This window comes from Eurypyga helias, unplaced genomic scaffold (assembly GCF_000690775.1).
Source record: "Eurypyga helias isolate BGI_N326 unplaced genomic scaffold, ASM69077v1 scaffold16208, whole genome shotgun sequence".
Classification (NCBI taxonomy): domain Eukaryota; kingdom Metazoa; phylum Chordata; class Aves; order Eurypygiformes; family Eurypygidae; genus Eurypyga; species Eurypyga helias.
In genome coordinates, this window is record NW_010269044.1 from 43,032 (window position 1) to 64,367 (window position 21,336).

Here is a 21,336-nt window from a genome sequence, read left to right on the forward strand (position 1 = left end):
AAGACTTTTCTTTCAGCCCAAGATCTCCTGTATCTGCTGGCAGTGTACATGTCTGAAGAAAGGGCAGCGTGCATCCTCTCTGCTACTCTTCCCAATGGATGGCCAAAGCGTAGCATAATCAGTAATTTCTCACCACCTGCCTCCCACACTGATGGTCTCCAGCAATACTGCACTTGTCCATCTGCCTACATGGTTAGGGGCATGATTCATTTTGTCAACAGTCAAACAGACCTTGCTTCTACCTATAAAACAGGTTTTAAATGAGGCAGCCACTTCCATCTGGAATATGCTGATGTTAACTCTAAGGAGTGGAACATACTACACCAAGCTGCTCTTTCCAGGGGTTGATCACAGGGCCATCTAAAAACTGCAAGCACTATCTCTGGGATCATCTCCTTAGCAGAGTTGCAAGATCTTTCAAAGCAGAGACCAGTGAACCCAACCAACTGAACCTCCTTCTACGGTTTCCTGTGCTCACCGTCAGAAGAAAAAAGCAGCTGTTGGCACACAGGATATCCCAAGTACAAGCTGGACCAACATCCTCATGTCACTTTTATTACCTACTCCGTCCTCAGCATTTTTCTTGAGACACAACAATGCAACTTCTTTTCAAGTCTGGCTGCACTACTTACTACTGCAGTTGCCACTCCTTCAGAGGTCTTATTTTAGAGATTCATTTGGTTATGTTGCTATACATAAGGTTAGAAAAGCAGCTCATCATGAGGGTGAATTTGCTTTAAAAATGTCATGTCAGCTACGCACAGGACAGTCTGCCAGATACATCCGCCAGAAGAGACTCAGAGTTTATCCCACTACCCTCAATCAAGGGTCAGAGACAACAATCACACTGCTAGGTATTATCTTAATAAAAATAAGCTAGGGTGAGCTGCTAACACTCAAGACCAGCCTGAGCATTCAGAAATACAATGGGGAGCAGATCTAATACGCTCCACCTGTTTCACAGCACTCCTACCAGCACCTGTCATGAAAAACATGACTCTACTTCAATGTCCTTGGTCTTCCTCCACCGGGAATGAATGATCTCAGCTGCCTTCCTTAAGGTAGCTATGGTATATTTTTCCTTGTTTCCACCTCAGCCAGCTCTAACGTGTTCATTCAAGAATTTCACCGTAATTCCAAGATGCTATCACTGTCAGTCCTTCCTATGAGCTCTGGATAGCGACTTTGTCCTGCCACTGGCACAATGTTGTTTCAATATCTCAGCATGCATGACTCAGGGGCTGGACTGGAGCCTTCAGAAATTTTCAAAGGATATTTTTGTATGACTCAAGTGACAGGAGTGGCTTCCTCCTGACAAATCTGCATATCTGAAGTTTGCAGAGTGGACACTGGGGAGTCCGTTCATGTATTTACCAAGCAGCGTATTGTTGGATAGGCATTTGGATACTTCACCGCTCTGGAAGGGCAGGCCTGAATCTATTTGGCTGAAATGAACAGCGCTGCTTGTGCAAGTACACCAACATCTGAATAAGTAAGAAGTATGAGTTCTGACTATCCCTCTGGAGAATCTCATACATGCCTTCACAACCTCCAGCCCCTTCTCAGAATTCTCAGGTCTTCTCCAGTGACTCCCAGGCTGAGAGGAACTGAGAGCTTAAGACACACACCGTTCTTTTTGCAAATTCACGTGCAGCACATTGAGTGAGGTGGTATTTGAGAACGCTCATTGTAGCACACATCCCCTATGGCTGTAGTACCAAGTTATTCTGTAATCACTGCGTGGCTAGGAGAGCACCTACTAAGAGTATGCATAGAAACAACAGAACACCAAGAATGTCATTTAATTCCTTTGAGAGGAAACCAGTGAAACAGTCCACAGTCAAAGACACCCCAGCCATATCTTGGCAGCACGCTCTAATTCACCTCCACTTAAAAAAACCTTACATGGGATGGGAAGAAAAAGAGTGTTTGAATCCCCCAAATTTAAGGATTTTAAAAAAAGTTCCTTTTCCTAACTTTAAAACTCGTGTATGGGAAAAAGGGAATAATTCTGAAGACGATTTATTAAGCTTGAGAAGATGAAGAAAGATCTAAGTGAAAGTATCCTATTCCGAATTCCATGAGCTTTCGCTAAATACAGAAAGTTGTATCTGCAGTTGTTCCTGCCACATCAGTTGGACAACCATTCAGGGACTGTTAGTGTAGCGTACAATGAAACAGTTTGATAATAGAGAAGAAATTAAGACTAATTCTAGTGCACTTTTAGAAACTGAGAAAACAAAAGAAGGTCAAAATACAATATGCCAAAACTCTATTTTGAACAACGTATTATTTTTTTTTAGTAGTGCAATCACATTCTAGATAATTTCCACCTGTGCAGAGACATAAAACATAAAAGCAGCCACTAATATGGGAATGAAATAGATGGAATACAGAGTAGGAGAAGAGCAAATCACTAAAGGGATGCTGACACAACATTGTCTGCTTTTGACATTGCACAGCATTATCCCAAATAGAAAATTCTTTCAAGCTTTTTCTTTAGAAACCCCTTTACCCCCACTATCTCAAGTCATGCTTTGCACTTTGGCAAAGGAAATTTCCTACTTGTATCATTTTAAGTAATTCCAGTGTGATTAGGATGACAAAACCTGCTGAAAAACACCTCCCACCTCTTGAGTGCATAGTAAGGACTTAATTTTGGCAACATGCCTATGATTCTAAAGAGCCTGAAACTCAGGCTAAAGGAAAGAGATGCATAGATATCCTTCTTAATTGTGAAATATTGGCTACGTACTTACCTTTCAGTGGCAGAACGGAGAAATACTAATATATCGTATTAGTATTTACCATTATTTAGGCATCTGATGTATTCAGACTCTATTGTCGACACACACCACACAGATGAATGAAAATTGATATTTTCATTGTCAAAACAGGACTTTGCACAAGAATTAAAATCATAGGATCACACGCAGATATCAGGATCAGAAAAATACAGAACTAAAACTTTGTTCCTTCTAAGTTATCCATTCTGATAAGGTAATAAAGCATTATTCCTTCGTTCTACTTTCACACATAACTGATATTCTTCCGTAACCGATTAGTAAACTTCAGCATCTTCTTACCCTATTATAACAAGGGGTGGCTTTTATATATGCGCTTTATGATTTTAATGGTTTTGTATGCTCGATGATTCCTTTATTTTTTAAAAAGGGGAAAAAGGTGCTTCTTGTTCCTAAGTTTTATGCAACATGCATGCTTTTCACTGTTAATTATTATCACCATTAAAAATATGCAACATATTTCTTTTCTAGTTTAGCCAGTGGGAACTTCTAGCCACCAGATCTCACCATACTGCCAAGACTACTGAAGAATGCTCTGTTATCAAATTTCTGTTCCAAGTTTTATGATTAATACCCCACTGTTACAAGCTAGCAGAGTTTCTGTAATTCTTTGACATAAATTAAAAAAGCTTTAGGTGGAGGGACACCTTATTAGCTGCTTGCACAAGAGCTATCAATATAGGTATACTGTGTCCCCTTTGTGTGCCTACATTTTCAAAATGCTATTTATATAATGGAGTTCAAAGAAAGACTGCAGGAGCAGTCCGTCTTTACAAAAAAAAATCAGAACAAAAATTATGGTGTAAATTGATCACAACTTTAAGGTACCTTCACAGACATCACAAAAATTCAAAATGGATTGCTCTGTCCCAAAAACATTAAGATTCAATACCTAGAAATTGCAGGCTAGAAACAGAAGCTTTAAACACTGTGGCCACCTTAACCAGAGCTGGGGTTGATAATTCATCACTAGCAAGTTTTAATTAAGAACAGCTATCTTCCTTTAAAGAAAGAAAGAAACAAACCAAAACAAACAAAAAAAATCTTCCTTAAAAAAAAAAATATTACCTCACAAGAAGATATAAACCAAAGGTGTACAACACATTACATCTGCCAAGTAGGCCTGGATGGTAGCACAGTACCCCTACGAAAAACAATACTGTAATTTCCTGGTTAGCATAATTACACAGAACAGCTGATCAAAGATAGTGAGAACATTGAATGTGTAAAGAATAGGTGCGATAAAGTGATTTTAATGCACCATAAAGAATGCCAAATTCTGTGGTTTTGTATTAACTATCATTCTTAAGTTTAGAAGTTACTTAATAGGTCTGTAAGATCAAATAGATCTGTAATTGTGTAGAAAGACAAATCATGCCTGACTAACCTGATTTTCTTCGACAATGAAGTAACTGGTGTGGGTAAGTGCTGAAGAGTGGGTGTTGCCTGTCTTAAGGCCTTCGACATGGCCTCCACACCTCCTGGCAGCCAAACTGGCGAGATGCAGACTGGGTAAGCGGTTAGCAGGGTGGGCGGAAAATCAGCTGCAGTGTCAGGCTCAAAGCCTGGTGATCGGCAGTACAATGTCCAGTGGGTAGCTGCTAACTACTGGCAGTCCTCAGAGGCCGATACAGTTCAGTGCCTTTATTAATGATCTGAATGATGGGGATAGAGGGCACTCCCAGAAAGTGTGCAGATTCTATGAAACTTGGGGAAGAAATTAATTGGGAGGTAGCAGTGTGCCCTTGCTAAAAAAAAAAAAAGGCCAATTGCACCCTGGGCTGCATTAGCAGGAACATACAACCAGAAGAGCAGCAGTTATTTCTCTCTATGCAGCTCTTCCAAGACCACTGCTGGAGTACTGTGCCCAAATTTGGGTTCCCCAATACAAGAAGACACCGAAAAGCTGAAAAGATTGCCACCAAGATGGTTGGGTCTGGAACATAAAATGTCAGAGGAGAGGATGACAGAACTGAGCTTGTTCAGCTGAAAATTAGCTTGGGGAAAACCTTGATGCTCCCTAGAACTATCTAATTGGAATCTGCAGACATGATGGAGACAAAAGCATTTTCAGAAGTTCACAGTGGAAGGGTGACAGGCAACAGGCAAAAAGGCTGCAGCACAGAAAATTCTGGCTTGCTAATATGGTAAAGGATTTTACCAGGAGAGCAACTAAACACTGGACCAGGTGCCATCAATTGAAATTGCTGATTTGAGTAGGAGGTTGCATGAAGTGACCTCTGGAAGAGCCCTTCAACCTGCATGACTCATCTTTACTAACTGGGGCCAGAAGGTGACTGGATAGTATTACAACTGTTTGTATTCCGGATCTTAATGAGCATTTTCCAGAAAGTGCTCGATATCAATATTTAACTTCTATTTCAGCAACACAAAAAACTGAACTGAAAAACAACGTATAATGAGTCCTGTATAATTTCTCCCATTACTATTAGAGTTTTGCTACTAAAATTACAGCTACAGGGGTTTAAACCAATACCAACTACCAAAGGTAGTTCCTTCAGAAATTATTTCTGTGTTTTTCCATTTGTCAATTCCTGCATTTGCAAATACAACTCCCTGAAAAATAAACTCATCATATGAATTAAGAGCATAACTTTGAAAGACTGTTGAAAATTGCACACACAACAGTAATGGAGGGTGTGGGTTGCTTTGAGCTCAGTTACCCCTGGCTAAAGGAACTCATCTCTGTGTTTTGCAATGTTATAAATACATTGAGACGGTGATTTCTAAATCCAACCAAACCCTCAGGTATTAGGACACAAGTTTGTTAACAAAGGCGTCATCTAAAGTGAAAATTCAAACCCAGCTTCCGCCTCATCTCAGTATTCCAATCAGGAAGAAACAAAAGCAAAATCCTTCAAAACTTCAGCATTACAGTAAAAGCAAGAGAAAGAGGAGAGAGGCCAATTCAAATCATGCTATTACTTTTAAATAGCCAGCCAATGAGTTGAAATCTGACTACAGAAGTGTGAATACAAAAGCTAAAGAAAATTCAGTTAAAAACTAAAATCTTAAATCCTTTAGAACTTTGTTTACATATGTACTATTTAATTCTTCCTTTTTCCTTTCTCCCCCTTTTATTTAAAATGCAAAAGCATATATTATCTACCTAAATTAGCTTCCAATTTGTTAACGGTATTTTCAAATTTTTTTTTCTTCTACTGGTACTTTTCACACTTGCAGAAACAAAACGCCACAAATTTCATCTTTACTGAAGCGAAGTGCAGGATAATATTAACATCTCCAAGGAAAGTATACCTAAGCTGTAATTTGTAATCAAAGCAAATCATGTAATACATACTGACAAAGAAAAATCTTCTAATGTAACAAAACATCAAAAGACACTAAAGTTTATGTATTTTAAACCCCTAATCCCGAGCCAGATTTAGGTATTTCTAAATTGTTTCACATTTTTAAAATCCCCTATAAAGGGGATGGAGGCATGAAAATGAACTAGTGAATAGAAGGAAACAAAAAAAATCTCTTTGAAGACTAAGTAGCTCATTCATATAGAAAAAAATTATTTTTAAAAAGTGAAAAAAAAAAAAAGAAAATCTCTGTAATTTCAGTCCCCTATGCTAGAAAGAGCGTATAAATAAACCCACTGAAATTTTATGGATTATTTCACTTTGACAAGACAATAACTATAATACAGAGAAAACAGATGACTGAAGCTCTGCTTTTTTCCATTCATTTAATTCCCACACATTTCTTAATGATTATATAAAAACCAGAAATCCATTTTACGTGAATCAGAAGGTGATTATGATTTCTTTGTAGTCTGGAAAGGCATGACACAAATACGTTGTTTTTCATCGTAATTTTTCAACTTTCTAAGAACTATCAAGGTATCAACCTCTGATCTCAGATGAAAATAATTTTAATTTTGAACATTTTTAACTGTCATTCTTTTATAAAGTGACATATAAGACAACCCAAACTACAATGGTATTTTAAAAAAACAAAATGTATAAATAAATTATGCACGCTCTCAAGTTGCAAGTCCATTTTCTCAAAGTTTAATCTACAAAAGCTCTGTGTTCTAAATCTACTTCTACACCAATCTAGTGGTTCTAATAAAGAATAAGTATTTATATTTAAATCACTTCTGCCTGCTATCTTCTTCTAAAAGATGAAAAGAATGAGGCAGCAACAGAAAAAGCAGAAATTTAATTTTTTTAATTCATCAGAAAGGTATCTCTTAGTATGACGGTAGTAAGAGTTCCAGTTACTGAATCCATCTACTCAGCCAACCAAAAATTCTCACTAAGTGTGTCTTGTTGATGTTGCAAAATCTTGGAACAGCACGAAAGTGTTCTTTGAGATAACTCTAATTGTTCCAATTAAAATTTCTAAATCCTTCTCTGAGCCTGGAGCAAGAAAAGGGTAAGAATTTTAACAGATGCATGGAAAAAGAACTTCTTTGCGAAACTTGTCACAGTTATTTAAAATCTGGTCAGATAAGGCAAAAAACCTTCATTGGGCACTGGTCAGCAGTGCCCTGATGGTATGGCTACATCCATGCTTTCCCACTAAGGTCCTTGGTGCTGCTCCTTGGCCATCACACTATCAAATTTGATAATGTCAAGCGTGTGTGTGTTATCGCCTGGTGCGCCTGCTCGCTGCCCCGACAGACATCTACTCTTAAGTGGAGACTTAATGGAGCGCTCACAGAAATTTAGTGTTACTTCCCAGGATAAAGTGAGCACTGTTCGATTCAAAATAGCCACAAACGGGGATCAGTTCTTGTAGCAAGGCCATACTAGATAACTGTAATACAGTTCACAAACAGGACTTTGTGGAGTTGCCATTTCAACAAACACTGAAGATGAAAAGAAATAATAGCTTTTTCTGCCACAGCCTCTTTCCTTAAGCTCATTGTAAATGAGTGCCCTTATGAATGACCCATTTCACTGACTGCTGTACATACAAAACCACCCTTTATTTGTTCAGCACTACATCCCTAACTCCTTAAACCAGTTTTGTAATCAGTTGTATTAAAAATCCATCTTGCCTGAGAGGGCAAAATTATTAAAAAAAAAAAAAATTACAAAAACTGAAACTGCAGTTTACTACCAAACACAGTTTTTATGACAAAGTGCAAAGCTACTCTTGGTTCTTTCCTTATTCCACACCACTGCAACATGCAAACCTTGAACTGACTCCTGAAGACACCTTCTCGATAAAGAGCCTTCCTTGTGTTTCCAACTAACAGGCTGTAGTCAGTCATCTGTTTCAGACCTGGATTCACAGTTCAGGGAATAAATGTCTAGTTTTTGTCTATCAAAACAACTGGCTGATCCATTCATTATGATGAACTCTACTGCCATGTTATTACACTGAACACCTCACCCCACCTTCGATACCTGCTTAGCCTCAAAGTCTGAGCCAACTACTCCCTTCTCCCAGAGGAATGCTGTAGCTACAAGATCAGTTTAACTTAAAGGGAGACTTGGTTTTGACATCCTGCCGAAGGTGCTGACAACAGCCACATGCAGCCCATCACAAGTCACCTGCAGAACTTACACATCCTTCATTATAATATATTGATCTGGACAGGCTGGATCGATGGGCCGAGGCCACTGTGTGAGGTTCAACAAGGCCAAGTGCCGGGTCCTGCACTTGGGTCACAACAACCCCCTGCAACGCTACAGGCTGGGGGATAAGTGGCTCAAAAGCTGCCTGGCAGAAAAGGACCTGGGGGTGTTGGTTGACAGCCAGGTGAATATGAGCCAGCAGTGTGCCCAGGTGGCCAAGAAGGCCAATGGCATCCTGACCTGCATCCCAGCCAGCAGGACCAGGGCAGTCATTGTTCCCCTGTACCCAGTACAGGTGAGGCCACACCTCACTGTGTTCTGTTTTGGGCCCCTCACTACAAGACAGACACTGAGGGGCTGGAGCGTGTCCAGAGAAGGGAACGGAGCTGGGGAAGGGTCTGGAGCACAAGTCCTGTGAGGAGAAGCTGAGGGAGCTGGGGGTGTTCAGCCTGGAGAAGAGGAGGCTCAGGGGAGACCTGATCGCCCTCTACAGCTCCCTGAAAGGAGGGTGCAGAGGGGGGGGCTTGGTCTCTTCTGCCAAGTGACAAGTGATAGGACAAGAGGCAACCTCCTTAAGTTGAACCAGGGGAGGTTTAGATTGGATACTGGGAAAAATTTATCTGCTGAAAGGGTTGTCAGGCATTGGAATAGGCTGCCCAGGGAGGTGGTTGAGTCACCATCTCTGGAGGTGTTGAAGAGACATGTGGACATGGTTTAGAGGTGGTATTAGCTGTGTTAGGTTAAAGGTTTAACTTGATGATATTTTCCAACCAAAAGATTCTATGATTCTATAAATATGTGGTAAAATTCTTATGAAAGAAGAAAAATTAACACTGTGCATGTCATCTCTATCATTTCAGGAAAAGCCAATGGTTAGAGCTGTGTATATTATCAGCAATATATGATATACAGGGCATGATGGCACTGACAGCTTCATAGGTATATCAGGTAGATACCAATAAGCTCACTGGCCTAAGATGAGAACACATTTGAGAACTTCCCCTCCTACATCCTCCTTAGTTCCTATGACTTAAGACATCAAAGGGTGTCCCTACCCAAGCAGCAGAAACATTGTGATGTTGTCAGTATATCCTGGAGACTCTAATTAGTATATGCCACAGCAATGCTGTGAACCAAGATGCATTGGCTTGCAGAGTATATGTGTCCAGTAGCAACCCAGAGTCAAACAGGTCATCAGATTAACTACTGTTGTAAAGCTTGTGCTGATATGCCTTATGAAGGACTAAGAAAATTGGACAACACTGCCAAAGTTGTTTGGCAAATATCTGACAATAATACACAATGAGCAGCTTCTTTTTGTTCCCCCTGGGTAGAACCAATACAGTTTTGGTTTTATCCTTTCTTCTAGGCAGATGAGAAATTTGTCCTAAACCTTTTTCTCTAAGAACTCTCAAGAAGTTACCTCTATTGACTGTGATGCTACAAGTGTATAATTTCAGTTCTTTCTTCAGATTTATTTCTAAAGACAGATACTAATGAACAGTTCAAGAGAGAAAGGTTTAACCAAGTTGATGTAACAATGTTGGACTGTCCTTACTACTCATAGTTTGCCCAAACTACTGCAAGTACCTACAACACCAGATGTGGATAAAATGGCATCATATTCTTGCCTTAAGTTGCATGGATATTTGGGGTACCTATGTCGTGGTTTACGCCCAGCTGGTAACACAGCACTACGCTGCTGCTCACTCACTCCTCCCGACAGTGGGATTGGGAGGAGAAAATACGAGGAAAGGCTCATGGGTCAAGACAAGGACAGGGAGGGATCACTCACCAGTTATGGTCATGGGCAACACAGACTCGACCTCTGTGTGTGTATGTGAAGTTAATTTGTTATCAATCAAATCAGAGTAGGATAATGACAGATAAACCCAGATCTTAAAACCACCTTCCCCTTGCCTCTCCCTTCTTCCAGGCTCAGCTTTGCTGCCCATTTCTCTTCCTCCTCCGATCTAGCAGCGCAGGGGGATGGGGAATGGGGGTTGTGGTCAGTCCATCACAAGCTGTCTCTGCTGCTTCTTCCTCCTCAGGGGAAGATCCTCACACTCTGCCCCTGCTCCAGCCTGGAGTCCCTCCCACGGGAGACAGACCTCCACCAACTTCTCCACTGTGGGCCTTTCCTACGTGCTGCAGTGCTTCACCAACCGCTCCAGCACGGGTCGCTCCCGCAGGGTGCAGCCTGCTACAGCAGGGGCTTCCCACAGAGTCACAGCCTCCTTCGGGCACAGCCGCCTGCTCTGGTGTGGGGCTGTCCTCAGGCTGCAGGGGGCTCTGCTCCCCCAAAACCCCCATGGCTGCAGGAGCACAGCCTGCCCTCTCACCATGGGCTGCATGGGAACCTCTACTCCTGCCACCTCCTCCTGCTTTTCCACACTGACTCGGGTGTCTGCCTGGTTGTCTCTCTCACATCCCACTCCTCTCCCCACTGGAGGTTCCACAGCAGTGTCATCGTGTCCCTGCCTCCCACCCTCTAGCAGCTTCTCACAGAAGCCACTCCTGTAGGCCCTCCCTGCCTTCCGAAACCTCACCACACAAACCCACCATAATCCCATACTCTGTGTAGCTGAGAAAAAATGTATTTGTACCGAATGCAACTTGCATTTTGGGGACAGGGTGGTTGTCAAAAAGAGTGGTGCAGGCCTGGTTATCTTTCGCGCTATGTGCTGTCACTGCCGTTACTGATAATTCTGCAACAGGTGAGTCTGGAACCATGAGGTGGCAGTTGATGTTAACTTGGGAGCTATTCAGAGGTTGTAGTCCAGCTGCTGAATTTTGTCAAGTATTTCTTGCTGGTATGATAATAATCTTGTTTCTGAAAGTTAAGTCTAAATACCAACAATAATATGAATAATTTTCACTAAGACTTAAGAAGGGGTATTCAAAATAGCAGCCATCTTTTTATAAGCTATGATGTTTAAGCTTGTTTTCTAGGATAGAGGAATGTGCTGCAGCCACACTGTCATCTGCTAAAGTCAGGGCATCCAGATCCACGTCTGTGTTCAGATGTTCAATGAAACATTTAATTTTTCATTATTTTGCATTAATGAGAGACTGACCTCTGTATTAATGAGTTGCCAAATACAACCCATGTTGGATACAGGATGTTTCCTATGGACTTGTACGGAAACACGGAGTTTCCCAAAATTCAGGACATTTGGGCAAAGCCCAGGAGAGTCAAACTGCTTATGGAGAAAACTCTTATTATCTGCAGGAAAATCCATTTCATGACCTGGATATAGGACACTGAGACAGTGCTCTGGGAGATGATCAAAGATATGCAATATCTTTTATATGAGGAACAATTAAGTAGTGTTGGAATTTTCAGCCTGGAAAAGGAGTACTTGGAAGGGATATGACAAGTCTAAAATTGTGAGTGGCACAGAGTCTCGACGGCGATCACCTGTGCACTGTGCCTTCCAGTGTAGGAGCAAGAGGCTGTCAATGAAGTTACTAGGAGACACGTTCAGACTCAAAAGAAATGAGGGAGGTTCTTCCTGCTACAGAGCATAGGCCTGAAGAACCACTTACCAAATGATGCTACAGCTACAAAAGCTTACATGGGCTCAAGAAGACACAGGCCATGTACGTGGATGTCACATCCATGGGGGATACTAAACTGACAAGTCATAAGAAGTTCAAGAAAACCCTCATCTGTAAATAGTTGGGAGGAAGGGAAAGAATTACAGAGAAGTATCATGTTTGCTTTGTTCTTACCCTTTCCTATGGACACCATGTAAAACAGAATGCTGGACTAAAGGGATCATTGGCCTGAAGCAGTACAGCTATTTCTTGGTTATTACCTTATCAGAACCACAAGTCTGAGTTCTCTAAAAACTTTCTTTCCTTAGGAAGTTAGTGAAATCTTTAGTACAATCTCAGTAACAGCGACAGATGGGGAAAAAAAATAAAAATCAATTAATTCATATTTAACTTTCAAGGTCACACTGCTGGCCACTGCACCTGCACTGTCGGTCTGAGAAACCATCTGATGACCTTGAGTCTCAAACCACACTTTGAATTACATGTAGGCTTCAAAGCTGAAAAATGGAGGGATACCTTTTTGCTTCAACAAGCAGATCTTAATTATTATTCCCAGCAAATGTTTTTACCAGAAGTCTAACACACTTGTGTGTTGGGTTTGTGTGGTGAGGGAGATTAGTAGTGAGCTAAGGGCCACAGGAGTCACTCCTGTGAGAAACTGCTAGAAGCTTCCTCAGCTCCATTCGGACTCACCTCTGGCCACAGCCCAGCCAGTCAGTGCCTCTGTGATTAACGTATGTAAGAGCAGAAAAGAAAAAGAGAACCAGCAGCAGATGCGGAAACAGGGAGGATTAAGAAAGAGAGGTGGGATGTGAGAGAGAATTTGTGAAGAACTGCAGCCCACAGGAAAGACTCACGTTGGAGAAGATGGTGGAGGACTGTCTCCAGTGGGAGGGCCCCCAGGCTGGAGCAGGAGCAGAGTGTGGAGATCCTCCCCCGAGGAGGAAGGAGCGGCAGAGCCAATGTGTGATGGACTGACCACAACCCCCATTCCCCATCCCCTTGTGCTGCTGGAGGGAAGAGGTAGAGAAATTGGGAGTGAAGCTGAGCCTGGGAAGAAGGGAGAGGCAAGGGGAAGGGGTTTTTAAGATCTGGGTGTATCTCTCATTACCCTACACTGATTTGATTGATAACTAATTAAATTAATTTTTCTTCTACAAGTTGAGTCTGTTTTGCCCATGACCAAACTGGTGAGTGATGCCTCCCTGTCCTTGTGTAAACCCATGAGCCTTTTCTCCTATTTTCTCCTCCCCATCCCACAGGCAGGAGGAGTGAGCAAGTGGCCATGTGGTGCTTTGTTACCTACTGGGTCTAAACCACGACAACTTGTAAGGTCAGAAACAATACTAGTGGATTCTGACATCCCAAAACTTGCTTTAGCTCAGATGCTCAAAACAGCTATTAAGGTTTTTCCCAGCTTTCCTAATGTGTTAGAAGATGAAGTATAAATGCTGACCTCCCGAGCACATTGGAGATACTAATGCTTCCTCTAACGACAGTATTTACAGAAGCGTTTAGCGTGCCTTTCCAGACGCTGGGAATGCTAGATATAAAACCATCAAGAAAGCAGATAGATTTCCTCAGAACAGCTCAGAAATTCCATACTTAGTATCTAGGGTAGTAAAATAACCTAAAGCTACAGATATACAGATAAACACATGTTAGAAGATTAACTGAGTAGGGTGATGCAGGTGCAGCTAAAAGGTTCTGCACTGAGACAACTCCCAAGTGTGGAAGAGTGATAGCAACTCTGAATCAGATCCTGCAGAGGCAGGGCAAATTGGTGCTCAGGAAGTCAGATGCAGTCAGCTACAGTTCAGCAACATCGTCTGATTCTCTCCACCCTCCTGGAGCCCCAGTCATGAGACCAGAGTTTCACGCAGACAAGCCAAGTTCAGTTAGCTCAGTCTAGCTCAGAGCTCAAGGACAACACAGGGGTACTAACAAAACCCTTCCTGATGTGACCTGCTTCCACAAGGAGATAATTTGGCATCTCCGCACATGGCATCATGTTTCCAAGGTTACTAGGGTGCTCAGCTTCAAGGCTGGATCCCACACCATATCAATGGCTTGAGCTACAAATCACAGTATATACCCATCTTACCCTTCCCAATGCATTAGAGCTGGGTGAGCAGCAAGGAGTAATTAATTTTAAAATGTTAGCATTTGCATTTTCAAACTCAGTAAGTCATCCCTACCTTCTCCAGGAAATATTTTGTCACAAAGGCTAGGATTTAAATGATTAATGATTTCCAGATATGTGTGAATGAAACAAGAATGCTTATCTCCCAACATCTACTCATCATCAGCAGAAACAAAAGTAATTGCATTCCTAAAAAATGACAAAGCTCCTGCCAGCTTTTCATTTATGCTGCTGGACTTAATGCAGAAACAAATGGAAGCCATTTGGGGCTCTTCCTGAAATAGATACAAGAATTGGAACAGAATTATCATTGGTTGCTAAATAAAGGAAAAACTGTAGTGTAGAAACTCTGGAATCATATTATCTTCACTCCAGACACTCAAGAGATTACTGCTCTAAAAAAATAAATCTGGCCTAAATCTGGCTCAGAAATGGAATGGGCTCTAGCTTTCTTATATAAATGCTTGCAAGAGTGCAAGTACAATGGGTCAGGCCTTGGAAAACATATGAATAAGAGGTATTAAGAAGTATTTATTTGCCATGAACACTGCTCATCTCAAAACACCCCCTCTGTGCCAGGCAGCCCTTGTTTCCCTGGCTTCTTAGAGAGGGGGCTTAAAGCTTGTGTATAGGTCAGGCTTTCAAATAATGCTGAACGGCAAAGTAGACACACAGTGCCCAAAGAAAGTAATTGGATTCCCACACACAGATTACACATACATGTACAGCTGTCAATTCAGGCATTCAACGTACAGATGTATGCAGAAGAGTTTTTACAGGAAATCTTACCATTAGTGAACGCACGCATAGACATAGACACCTGCGTATGTACACAACACATGCTGAATTACTAGCCTTCCAAAAGTTAATATTAGAATACTTTCGGGGGCTGGTTGTCAAAAGGAAAATGCATTTAACAATATCAAGACATTTAATGACACTGGCTACACAACAACTGATTCATTTGCCTTTATCGCTGTATTTATATTACACGTAGCTTACATACCATTGTCATTGTTTAGGATGATGAATAGGAGGAATGCCTGCCGTTGTACTCCTCTAAGGTGCAACACAGGTATAACAGTGTTTTTTCTTTTCTGTTTTCAGGGGGATGGGTGGAAGGGGTTACTACGTGTGCAGCAGTGTCCCTTTAAGTAATCATTTTTTTGGCTGTGCATTCAGGGCAGCTAATAGTTTTATCAAATACCCTTCACAGCAAGACGACTGTTTCCATGGAAACCAAAGAGCAATCATCCATTACTCCTGCAAGGATTTCTCTCAGCTCTCTCCTAAATACAGGTAGGTACTTTCTCGCAAATGAAATAGAACGGAAGAATGAATTTTACAGTCTGTGTGACAATTCACCTCCAGAGCTTCATATGGAGACTACAGGGAGAGTGGGGCCTAAAGCACAAAACCCCAGAAAGCACATACAAGGAAGCCATAAAGAAGTTTTAAATCAGGGACAAATTCTGTCGAGTGTGCAATGTAAAATACAGCTTACAGAGAGGATGGAAGATTCTTTCCTTACAGCTGTGAAATGGAGAGGAGACAGAGAAGAGCTTAAGATTGGAGATGAACCCGGAGCTTTGGTCACCTACCTCTCTCAGCATGTTGTTTTCTTTTTCCTTCTGTTCAAGAAGGCTCTCCAAGTGATGCACGTGCATCTCTGCCTCAGCCAACCGTCTTGTTCGCTCGTGATCTTCCTCAGTGGCTTTTGCTGACAGACCTTTACTCTGCAGCATCTCCAGCAGCTTTTTGATGGACTCATCACGTGCATTTAAGGTCTGTTTCTGCGTCTCAATACGCAGTTCCATCTCTTCTAAGGTTTTACGCAGGAGGAAGAGTTCCTTGGCCTGGCGCTCGTGCTCTGCGTGAAGTCGTTGGAAGTTTTCCTCTGTCAGCTCTGCCACAAAGGGCTCACTGGTTCTAGTGCTGCTGTCCTGCTGGAACAGCTGGTTCAGGTCCCGCTGGATCCGAAGCTCATCTTGGAGAGCCTGGATTGTCATCTGCATATGCTAAAAGAACAAATAAATGAAATCAGAGGATTCCTTCCACTGGAGATATAAAGAGAACAGTAGGAGCCACGTCATTCCTCCTGAACTACCAACCAAGAGCAAACCGCAACACCGACAGACCAATGTTGTTTTTTGAAAGCAGCATTAAGGCAGAACTGGGTTACACTACAGACATTCCAAGCCCTTCCTTCTATGCCTTGGAGTGGTTGCTTAACACCAGAAACCTCTTACTCGGGTGACAATCACACTTCCACCAACTTGCTTGAGTCACTCTTTCAAATGGGAAAATGTCAATAGGCATTTGTCAGTAAGCTGAGAGCTTGAAGTATTTCTTTTCCAAAGGTTTGCCTAGCCTACAGAAGAATTCTGCATAAGAAGTCCTAGACTAGAATTACTATCTGGATAAAGCAGAGGGACACGTTACTATTAGAATTACATCTTATTGGATAGTATGTAAATCAGCCACGAAGGCTCCCAAGGTCTTCAGTACTAACACTATACATAGCACAGATTTCCCAGCTGACTTAGAGAAGAAGCTTCAGCATGTCAGGAAGAACTGCATCTATAGACAACTGGGAGTACACTGACCGGGGAGAAGGGTCACATCATAGAATTTTATGCATGAAGATTTTAGTAAAGAACAGAAACTATCAGCTTACATAGAGGAATGTGAGGACAATCAAAGGATCAGCAGTAATCTGTGGTTTTGCAAGACAACGAATCTTGTCTCAATGACTATGAACACAGTCGGTTAATACAGTGGGATAATACATGAGAAGTACAGTTTGCCTAGAAAAGTCTTCACTTCATATTTAGAAAAACATTTGTTTTCTTCTCTGCAAGACAGAAGTATTAAGACAATAATAGAGAAGTACTAACAGACTGAGCAAAGATGAGATTACCAGGGACGAGATACACACCGAGCGATACATCCCTGCTCCCTTAAGAGTGGCAGACATGCCTGCAATTTAGTCTGAATGTGAACAAATCAGGCGGGTCAGTCCCTGGGGTCTACCTTTATATTACAAAAATCAGTGTCTGCAATACAGCTACTTCCAGTATGCACTACGACTAAAGTACTAGTTAGTTAGTAAGAGTTGCAATCTATTATCAAACTTAACACAGGAGACACACTGTTAAGGTCTATAATGCAAAGATGGTGTCAAATTAATACGTATGACATAAATCCAAGTACTTTGTTTTGCTCAAATATTTGTGAAAAGAGGAGATGTAAAAAGACTTGTGCTTAAGTATTACTTCAATAATATATTTATCACAATTCTTATGTAAAATTCCTTGGAGTAAAATTTCCTCTGGAAATGCCCTTGGGCAATCGGTTCTAGGCGGCCCTGCTTGACCAGGGGGTTTGGACCAGCTGACCTCCAGAGGTCCTCTCCAACCTCAACCATCCTGTGATTCTATGAAAAGATAATAGAAGATAGTATTTGCAGCACAGTTGCCTACCTTAAACCTGTTTAAGAAACACTAACAGCTAGTTTGGTTGTAGAGAATGGTGCATAAAGGCAGTTCAATCCCGTTTTCTTTACACAGGTCAGTACCTGAGACCAAGTACTTCTTTTGTGTTCTGGCTAAAGAAGAATTTTCAGTACCAAAGATTCTGTTTCACAATCAGCTCATCTAAGTCCATACTGCCACTAAAAGGAATGCTCCAGCTCTCTGTCCTTCCTTAGGTGGCTGGCGCTGACAACTGAATCAAAACTTCACCTGGCTGAAAACCAGCCCTATCAAAACCAAACACAACACCTTTCAAGACAGATTTCTGATCCAGTTGACAGTGTGACTACACCAATGCTGATCCTAGTGCAAAGTAGAGGTGGGAACGTGCAGTCAAGGAGCTGGTGGAGAAGAAAATGGAACCATCCTCTACGGTATTAGCATAAACTGAAATCACCTTAAATGCATAGCTTCATGATTAAGATGCTATACATGTATTTTCTTCTATTTCAATACCACAATACTTGGCAGTTACTAATTCTGTTAATTCAAACCTACACTTCAGTTCTCAGAATCTGTGTGATAACACAGCATGGGTATATCAGGCCAGGGGATAATTAATTAATCTGTTCTCAAACGTACACTGTCTTTAAATATTGGTGGATACTCAGATTTATTTTAAAGTCAGCACTTAACAGTATAAGAGAAGAAAAGAAATATCTCAAGGGAACCAATACAGATTTCCAAAATTATTTTAGCAATCACTGTTGGGTGGGTTTTGGTGGTGGTGGGTTTTTTGTGTTTGGTTGTTTTTGGTTGTGGTGGTGGGTTTTTTGATTGGTTGGTTGGTTGGGTTTTTTTTTTAATTAAGTTTTTCTTTTTTTTTTTTTTTTTACATTAAAGACTCCAATTTTTATTTGTTGTCAATTCTCCAAACCACAGTCTAAGTGACAATGTCAGACAAACTCCAAGTCTTACAACTGAGGCACTACCACAAACATGACAGCGTGCTAGTAGGCAATTGAAACTACTACATCTGTTCAAATAATGTATGTTGACCAAGCCATAAGAGAAAACCTACTGCACTCATGAAAAGGTTTGCCTTATTTATACCTATACAACACCAATAAAGTCAGCAGGACTACAACAGCAGTGGTGAGAGAATATCCTTAAATTTTGTTAAATTTTGTAGGGGGCCTACAAGGAAGCTGGGTGGGACTTTTTACAAGGGCCTGCAGTGACAGGACAAGTGGTAATGGGTTTAAATTGAAAGTGGGGAGGTTTAGATTAGATATCAGGAAGAAATTCTTCCCAGTGAGGGTGGTGAGGCACTGGAACCAGCTGCCCAGAGAAGCTGTGGATGCCCCATCCCTGGAAGTGTTCAAGGCCAGGCTGGATGAGGTTTGGAGCAACCTGGTCTAGTGGAAGGTGTCCCTGCCCGTGGCAGGGGGGTTGGAACTAGATGGTCTGTAAGGTCCCTTCCAACCCAAACCATTCTGTGATTCTAAGAATCTATGATAAACAATAACCTCGTTAAATGTAACTTTACCATTCCACACATGAGTTAATTCCCTTTTTATCTGAGAAGCCCTACTTTCCCACAGCCAGCTGTCTGTTGTTCCTCCAGCTAACAAACAAATTCCCACATGCTTCCACCTGCCTCTCCACTTACTGCCACTTCAGCATTTCCTTTCTCCCAGGCGAGAAAAGAGCTGCTTCTGAACAACTGCATCATCTACTAAATGAAATTACTTCCTCTACTCAGTGTTGTCTCAGAATCAAACTTGGGTTATTTTTAAGCATCAGTGGACTAAATCACCACAACCGAACTCCCACATTTTTACCATTTGATCTCCTGTGAAATCTTACTTCAAGTTTCATAGGCAAAAACTGTGTCTCAGACCCACAGAAATTATCTCCCCCAAAGTTACATAAGCCCCCACACAACTTTTGGGTCAAAGAACTGAAATCTGTGATTGTACGATTCAGAAACATGATGTGAAATAAAACTTAATACCAGTGACAAACAGAGTTTACTGGTATCTAACAGTTTGCTAAGTAAGGACAAGAGAGTTTGGAACACCTGACACAAATGGTCAGCAACTGCCTCGAATTCAGTTTCCCAGAAAAAAATGAAGAGGTGGGGCGAGAGGAAGGGTTAGCACTGAGCTTATGAATTACTGTGACTGTTCTCTGGGCTGCTCAGCTGAGAACAAACTTCATTATGTGCAACGTAACTGGAAAACATGCCACTAAGAAATATTCTATGCTTTTGACACCCACTCCTTTCCAACATGCAAGATGTATGCAAAATGGGTTCTTGTCTCTGCTTTCCAAGTGTTTTTAACAATTTCCAGAAGAATGGAATAATACCCCTTATTAGTTGGCATCATAAACAAACTACTTTTTCATTTAACATTTCTCGTCTTCTACATCACTTCGAAGAAAACATCCTTTTCCCTTGGAAGGAGCAGGCAAGTCTTACTAACTTCTCATCCGTTTCTTAGACTTCATTTGTGAAGCAGTGAATATCCCAGAAAGGCAAAATATTTTCCAAGTTCATGTGATACTAGCCACTGATGCTTAATCCTATTTCTAGGACCTGACTAGAGACCTCAAACTTCAAAATACTGTTGAAATTGTCTCAGAAATAAACAAGTAAAAACACTTTAATACCACGAGCTTGGTTACATCATGCTCTGCTGAATTTTTTTACCTATCATGCTTTTCTTAAATAATGCAATAAAGGTAACATAATTAAAGTCAAAGCCATTATGTTGAACCTGTACTTTGCTTGAAGCTTATTGCTCTTATTTCAGACCTTGAGGATTCAATTTTTTCAAGTAATGAAAATTGGTCTTTAAGCCTCACTAAAAATTATAACAATACCTCCAAAACACAAAGCTATTTTTGTGAGCACAGTTCTCTAGCGAGTCCATTGCAGGTTATGCCTGATGTACTTTAGACAGAGCTAAGCCCCTTCAGGCCCACCTCAAATGTAAATCCTAAAAGGGCAAGGTGTAAACATAACCTCTTACCAGGTGTTCCTCTGCCTGTATTATTTCCATGGAGCAACTTAAAGTTTGTTAACTGGGCTCTACACAGGGACAGAGTCGGTCTTTCATCCAGCAGCACAAAATTTACATCTCTAAGTCGCAGAACATGATTCAATCCCTGCCTCCACCTAACAGGATCCAAATTCACATTTTCCACACCTTGCCAGATCAGTTAGGTGTAGGTTTCCAACCTACAGCATGACTACAGCCAATGATACAGAAGTTCCTTATAGCCGGTTCCCAGAGCAGTCCTGTTGCAGTCTCAGGACAACGCAGCGTGCCTGTTGCTACACGGGTGAGTTTGGGAACCTTGCCGCAGGCAGCTCTCTTCATCTCTCCCTGCTGAAGCTTTTCCATTTTGCATAAAACATTTAAAGATTCAGTAGGCCTGACAGAAAATACTGAGAACACGGCTTCTTATACTAATTGGTAGAATACATAAGAACAGAAACACCTGAACAGCAATATTTCAGATTAACTTAAATTTTTATCATCTTTCCATTCCAAAAGAAGCAGGTGAGATGCATTTTAACATTCTCAGACAGAAAAAAGAATTTAACTAATACTCTACAGCCAAGACCTGTATTCTAACCCTACATTTTAGGTCAAAGGGGGGCCACTATGGCTACTAGCATGACTTTGAAAGGAAGGATTCAATTGTGACATGCTTTTTAGAGAAAGAATTTCTACACTCATTTTTGCAAGACAGAGCTTGACCAGTACAGGCTGGGCAGAGAATGG

At 41.3% G+C, this 21,336-nt stretch overlaps 1 protein-coding gene across 1 annotated transcript in view; it reads right to left on the minus strand.

Annotated features, from left to right (window-relative positions):
- Nucleotides 1-20,952, minus strand: part of LOC104504720 (ELKS/Rab6-interacting/CAST family member 1-like) — a gene marked incomplete at its 3' end in the record, with an annotated part of 63,445 nt that extends 42,493 nt beyond the window's left edge. The window contains exons 1-2 of the mRNA XM_010157967.1: nucleotides 20,791-20,952; nucleotides 15,668-16,084 (exon numbers count right to left, since the gene is read on the minus strand). Coding sequence (XP_010156269.1) covers nucleotides 15,668-16,084; nucleotides 20,791-20,952 — 579 coding nt within the window. The remainder of the gene's footprint in view (nucleotides 1-15,667; nucleotides 16,085-20,790) is intronic.
- Nucleotides 20,953-21,336: the final 384 nt, after the last annotated feature.